This window comes from Chiloscyllium plagiosum, chromosome 7 (assembly GCF_004010195.1).
Source record: "Chiloscyllium plagiosum isolate BGI_BamShark_2017 chromosome 7, ASM401019v2, whole genome shotgun sequence".
NCBI classification, from domain to species: Eukaryota; Metazoa; Chordata; class Chondrichthyes; order Orectolobiformes; family Hemiscylliidae; genus Chiloscyllium; species Chiloscyllium plagiosum.
In genome coordinates, this window is record NC_057716.1 from 5,994,134 (window position 1) to 6,001,195 (window position 7,062).

Genomic DNA, 7,062 nt, shown 5'->3' on the forward strand with positions numbered 1-7,062 from the left:
CCTCCTGGACTTTCAAATTGGCACAGATTAATTATGGAATGTATTCCCCTTGACTTCCTTACAAATATGGTGCACCGAAAGACCGAATTATTTTATAAAATATGGCAGCCCTTCTTGAATTACATAAATACAGATATTTCGGCTATCCTAACAAGGGCTTTTATTTAATTGAGATTACGAACCTGGTTGGTCTGGGGCCCCTTAGGAGAGGAATCCCGCACGAATACGGGTTTTGTTACATTTGATGTTAACACATTCCGAGCATGTATCTCACTACTCAATTTCTATGTTATCCGTTTTTTTGTGGTTTTTCTTTTCTCTCTCTTATTTGAATAATGTAAGAGACTTAAATATACACTCTGGTTAGATTAGTAGTTAGTTGAGTTTTGTTTTTTTTCTTTCTCGGTATTTTTTCTTTTGTTAAATTTTGGCTATTGTATATTTAATATTTAATTGTATATCAATGTTTGTACTTGAGAGTTTTGTTTATTTTTGTAAACTTGTAAAAATGTTAAATTTCTAATAAAAATATCTATAAAAAAAAAGATTGGGAGAAGCAGCCAAGCATGTGTCAGAAAGGTAGATTCTTTCTGGAGGATGTCCTGGATGCAGCAAAAGGACAAGCAAAATTGCATTTAGTAATGCATGGTAAGCCAGATTTAATTAGTGACCTCATTAAGCATGATACTTTATGAAATAATGATCATAACATGATCATGTTCAATAAAGCATTTGAAAGTGAAAAGCATGAATCATCTACTAGAGTTCTAGATTCAGATAAGGCTGATGTTAATGGGATGAGACATAGACATTTTCCAACAAACTGAGACTTTGTGGAGTCTAGAGTCAACCTCAACTCCCAGGGCAACTCCCTCCTGACTCTATACCACTGGGCAATTACTTCTGGTAGGTTTGTCCTTCTGGTGGAAACGGACGTATCCCAGGGATGGTGATGGCAATGTCCAAATGTAAGGCACACATGTGATGTGACACATTAGGTTTGACTCTTTGATTATGATTATGTCAGGATGTTTGCTCTCCCAATTTTTGTCCAAATTACCAAGCCTTTCAGTGTCAACAACACTGTTTGGCCAAACAATCAAAGGAAGATAGCAATGTTGTCTGGAGTGGTTGGTAAGTGGAATAGTCCACACCCAGTAAAATTATTACATCATCTGAAATCTAGATATGTGGCACATGCTAAACTTTCAATGTCACATATATGTATATTATTCCAGCTTGGAGAAATCAACTGCAATTCAGCTAATTAATAACAAACTGAGAGGCCTAGTGGAAACTATTTTGTGGTCCACAATACAACAAACAGATTAGCTGTCACAAGCAAAGATCATTGTAGTTTTGGTAAATTTACAATCAAACAGATGAGTAAAAAGTTGATTTTGTGCAATATAAAACATTACAAAACTTACTATTTCAATCAAGTACCTCTAAAAGAAACAGTTAGTATTAACAATATGCTACAAATTACATAGGACAACATAAGGAAGATTTGTTGGTGAATCAGTATTATGAAATCAGTAAAATTACTTTAAGTGAGCCATCTCAATCAACTTAATGTAAACTGTAACTTGAATTTAAATCTCTGAAAATTACTTAAAGTAAACGACATGAGCTTTCAACAGTTTAATTTGGTGTTCGTTTTCTTAACAAATTGAATATTATCTGGTATGAAAGAAAGTTTTAAGATATGCCAACTAGAACCTATGTAAATCAAAAAAAATGAGTGAAATTTGGGCATGTCATACTTAAAGTTTAACATTTGGGGTCGAGATTGTGGTGCTGGAAAAGCACAGCAGGTCAGGCAGCATCCAAGGAGCAGGAGAATTGATGTTTCGGGCATAGGCCCTTCATCAGAAATAAGAATGCCCAAAATGTCAATTCTCCTGCTCCTTGGATGCTGCCCGACCTGCTGTGCTTTTCCAGCACCACTCTCGACTCTGATCTCCAGCATATAAGTTTAACAGTCCCCAATTATTTTGTATTGTTTTGACCAACTGAGGAGATATCAAGCTTCTCGAGTGTTATTGGAATTGCACTCTCCAGGCAAGTGAGGAGTATTCCTTCACACACCTGACTTTTGCCTTGCACATGGTAAACAGGCTTTAGAGAGCACTGAAGGGAATTACTCACTGCAGGATTCCTGGCCTCTGACCTGTTCTTATAGCTGCAGCATTTATGCAGCAAGTCCAGTTCAGTTTCTGGGCAATGGTACCCCCAGGTTATCGATAGAAGGATAGTCAGTGATGCGACTGCCACTGAAGTTCAAGAGGTGATGATCAGATTCACTTTTGTTGGAGATGGCCTTTACCTGGGCACTTGCGTGACACTTGCCACTTCTGACTTCAGGCCTGATTAACAATACTTGCTTCAATATCTCAGGCATCATAAGTAGTACTGAACACTACAGTAATCAGCAAATATCCCCACTTCTGATTCCAATACAGGAAAGATCAGTTGAAGAAGGTTGGACATAGGACACAGCAATGATGAACTCCTGCTGCTGAGATGGCGGACATCCTATATCTGAAGAAGGGTTACACCTGAAACGTTGACTTCCCCACCTCCTGATGCTGCCTGGCTTGCTGTGTTCTTCTTGCCTCCTGCTTGTCTACCTTGGATTCCAGCAGCTGCAGTTTTTTTTGTCTCATCCTATAACTAACACCATCTTGACTTGACTCCGAACAGCAATGTTTCCATCCAATTTCCATTGACTCGTAATTTTGCTCAGGTTCGTGATGACAAACATGGTCAAATATGACCTTGATATCACAGACAGTCACTCTCACCTTTCCTCTCGAGGTCATCTCTTGTGTCAATATTTCAACCAAGGCTATAACAAAATCAAGAGCTGAGAAGCCCTGACTATCAGTGTGCACATTATTGCGAACCAAGTTCAGCATGACAACACTTTTGATGACCAACATCATCACTTTATTGATGACTGAAGGTAAATTGATAGGGCAATTATTGGCCAAGTTGGATTTCTCCCATTTTTTGTGGTTTAGACATATTTGAGCAATTTTCCACTTTGTTGGGCACCGGATGCCAGTGTTGCAGATGTGCTGGAACAGGTTAAGCAATTTCTGGAGCACAACTCTACAGTACTATTGTTGAAATATTGAAAGGGCCCACAGTCTTTGGAGTATCCAGTGCCTTTAGTCAGTTTTTAATATCAGGTGGATGAATCAAATTGGCCAAGACAAGCATTTGTGATGCTACCTCTGAAGGCGGCTGAAATGAAGCATCTACACAGCCTCATATTTCACTCTATAGTGCGGGGTTCCTCCAGAGGAGTCTCTTCCACTAGTGAGTTATTAATTGTTCACCGCTATCCAACACTGGATTAGATTAGATTAGATTACTTATAGTGTGGAAACAGGCCCTTCGGCCCAACAAGTCCACACAGACCCTCCGAAGACCAACCCACTCAGACCCATTCCCCAAACATTTACCCCTTCACCTAACACTATGGGCAATTTAGCATGGCCAATTCACCTGACCTGCACATTTTTGGACTGTGGGAGGAAACCGGAGCACCCAGAGGAAACCCACGCAGACATGGGGAGAATGTGCAAACTCCACAGAGACAGTTGCCTGAGGTGGGAATTGAACCCGGTTCTCTGGCGCTGTGAGGCAGCAATGCTAACCACTGTGCCACCGTGCCGCCCTTGTGGCAGGATTGGAGAGCTTAGATCTAATCAGTTAGTTGTAGAATTGCTTAACTCTGTTTATCATTCACTGCTTATACGATTTAGCATTTAAGTAATTCTATGCTGTAGTTTCAGGTGCCACCTCATTTTTGTGCTGCTCCTAGCATGCCTTTCCTCACTTTTCATTGAGCTAGAATTGATTCCTCAGTTTGATGGTAATGTTAAAGTGAGGAACAAGCTGGGCTATTTGGTCACAGATCATGTTCGAGTACAATTGTGCTGCTGATGGCCTACAGTACTTCAGGGATGCCCAGTCCTGAGTTGCTAGGTCTGTTCAATTTAGTATGGTGATAATGCCACAACACAAGATGATATCCACAATATGAACACAGAACTATGTCTCCACAAGGACCATGTGCTGTCACTGTTATGGAAACTGTCACGGACAGATGCATCTGTAGCAAGCAGATTGGTGAAGGCAAGATTGAGTATGTTTTATCCTCACCAAATATTGCAGACCCAGTCTAACCGCTTTGTTCTTTAGGACTTGAGCAACATGATCAATAGTGGTGTCACCAAGCTACTCCTGGTCAATAATATTGAAAATCGCCTCCCCATAGTACATGCTGCACTCTTTCCACTCTTAGTACTTCCTCCAACTGGTATTCAACATAGAGGAGTACTGATTAATCAAATGAAATGGGGCTAGCATATGGTAACCAGCAGGAAGCTTCCTTGCCCACATTTAACCTGATGCCATGAGACTTCATGGAGTCCAGAGTCAATGCTGAGAGCTCCTTCAGCAGCTCCTCCTGAGTGTACAGCACTATGCTGCCACCTATGTTGGATCTGTCCTATTGGTGGGACAGGTCATATCCAGGGATAATGATGGTGGTTACAGTAGATAATCCAACTGCATTTTACACAACTTTTAAAAAGCATTCATAGACACAGTATCACAAGATGTGCAGTATTTTATGGAATATGATCACAGATTGAGAGAATTGGATAGCAGAAAAAGGCTTAAAATAAAAATACATTTCTCAGACTCAAAAGGTGTGGTTAGATATTCCACTGAGACACTGTGCTTTTTAAACCTATAATAAGTAACTCATATTTAGAATTGAGGGAGCAAGAATGGCATTTGTTTATTGATGACATTTGTTCGTTGTGATACGGATTAAGGTTTGCAGTACACAGGCAGGCTCGCAGAATGGACAGTAAGGTGGCAGACATAGTGTAGTGCAGCAAAATGTGAAGCAATTACGTACAGCAAAGTAGAAACAAAATCTTAAATTTAGGTAGACACATGGGAACATATGTTTAGTAATGACTGACTCTCTGCCTCCATGGAGAAAGCTCGCAGGATTGAGCTTCCTCAGCCAGTTAACAGCTGACCAATGAGCTTCATGATTACAGGTCTCAATGGTAAATTCCTCACAGTCAATCAGAGGCAAGTATCTTCTTGCACCCACAGATCAGCACTGATGGCCCAGAACTTCAGGGCAACTAAAAGAAGAAAGGTTTATTTCTTCAGGTACTGCGGCGTAGGGGTCATAGCGAGAGGGGTCAGCTGCCCCCTCTGCAGCCATCCCTTGTCCCAGTTGGCTCCAAATTAGAGTAAATGGCACCTCCTTCCATTGAAATCTGGTAGCAGGTCACTCTGGTTTCAGCTACTTTTTTCACTGCTGGGAAGGCAAATAATGGCATCAATAGTAAGTTGAAACCCTTAAATGGCCATGAATTGACAATTTAAGGGTTTTAATTGCTTTCTAGTGAAGAAAGTCAACAGTGCACCTTATGATTAGGACTTAAATACTGAGGTGGTATGAAGGGAGTGAATCTCTCTCCAGGGCCTACTCACCCAATTAGGTACCCTTCTTGCTACCTCTAGGGAGAAGAAATTGCACCCCAAGAGTTTCACGTATGTCCTTCAGGAGAGGGAACATACCACCTGGAACTTATCTGGTCAAATTGTGACTCTGCCCACCAAAAGTGGCTGATTTTTATTGTCCTCAACATAACTCAGGATGAATAATAAATGTTGCCACTGCCACTTCCCTAGAATATGTGAAGAAAAACCTGAACTGATGGAAATCTCCAAGATTAGAGTTCTAATAGTGACAAACTGATTCAATTGGTCAATAAGTCGGTGGCAAACATGCACAAATTTAAGAAAATCACAAAAAGGCTTAGAGAAAAGCATTGAAAGCAAAGGGAATGCAACCTGTCAAGGTCAGTATAGCTAAACAGATTTGTCACGAACTAACAGCCTACTTTACAATGAGTTTGATTTTCTTCACACTAACTGCTGATTCCTGTCAGCCTGTCTTGCATTTCTGGCATTGATTCATTTTACTGCCGTCTTATTTTATAATGAGTGATCAGGATGTGAATTCTCTGTTCCAACTTTTGTTGAAGAAGAATCAGTACAGTTTTAATTCTTTAAAAGGCAATTAAATTGCTCATTGAAAATGACAAATATTAAATAGTTTGGAAGTGTTAGAGGAATGACTTTAGGTCTGGTCGTTCATGTGAAGAAAACATTCACATGCACCTGATAGAAACAGACCCTTTATCAGATGCTATGCTGTATGATTTTATTTAACACTAGCATTTTGAGTAAGAATCAAGTTAGATGTAAGTTCCACATTGAGTAATGCCAAAACAGTTTAGTTTTTTTTTATCAGTAAGGATTTTTGAAAGAAAATAGCTTGTTCAGATCTTACCTTGTAAAGTTTAAGAATTACTTTTATACATGCATGTACAAACTTCGTTTGCTTTTCAAGGCTTCCACCATAAAGTGCAACAAGCTCCTCATTAAAATCAATGCTAAAAAAATCGAAGTGGAATTTGTTATGTATGTTCTCAGCTTTCCTTAGTGCAACAGAGCCCAGGGAACGAACTGAAACACAAGACCAAATCAAAAGGATTTGTAAATATTCAGACAAAATAAAGAACTTATCAAAGGAGAGGAATTTCTTAAGTGTGTACAAGACAATTTTCTGATTCACTATGTGGATGTACCTACCAGAGAAGGTGCAAAACTTGATCTACTCTTGGGAAGTAAGTCGGGGCAGGTGACTGAGGTGTCAGTGGGGGAGCATTTTGGAGCCAGCGACCATAATTGTATTCGCTTTAAAATAGTGATGGAAAAGGATAGACCAGATCTAAAAGTTGAAGTCCTAAATTGGAGAAAGGCCAATTTTGACGGTATTAGGCAAGAACTTTTGAAAGCTGATTGGAGGCAGATGTTCACAGGTAAAAGGACGGCTGGAAAATGGGAAGCCTTCAGAAATGAGATAACAAGAATCCAGAGAAAGTATATTCCTGTCAGAGTGAAAGGGAAGGCTGGTAGGTATAGGGAATACTGGATGACTAAAGAAATTGA

The 7,062-nt window shown here is 39.8% G+C and overlaps 1 protein-coding gene across 2 annotated transcripts in view; it reads right to left on the reverse strand.

The window, feature by feature from the left end:
- pgap1 (post-GPI attachment to proteins inositol deacylase 1) overlaps window positions 1–7,062 on the reverse strand; it is a 151,668-nt gene that overhangs the window by 136,403 nt on the left and 8,203 nt on the right. For both annotated transcript variants that reach the window (XM_043692909.1, XM_043692908.1), the window contains exon 3: window positions 6,401–6,576. In XM_043692909.1, coding sequence (XP_043548844.1) covers window positions 6,401–6,576 — 176 coding nt within the window. The remainder of the gene's footprint in view (window positions 1–6,400; window positions 6,577–7,062) is intronic.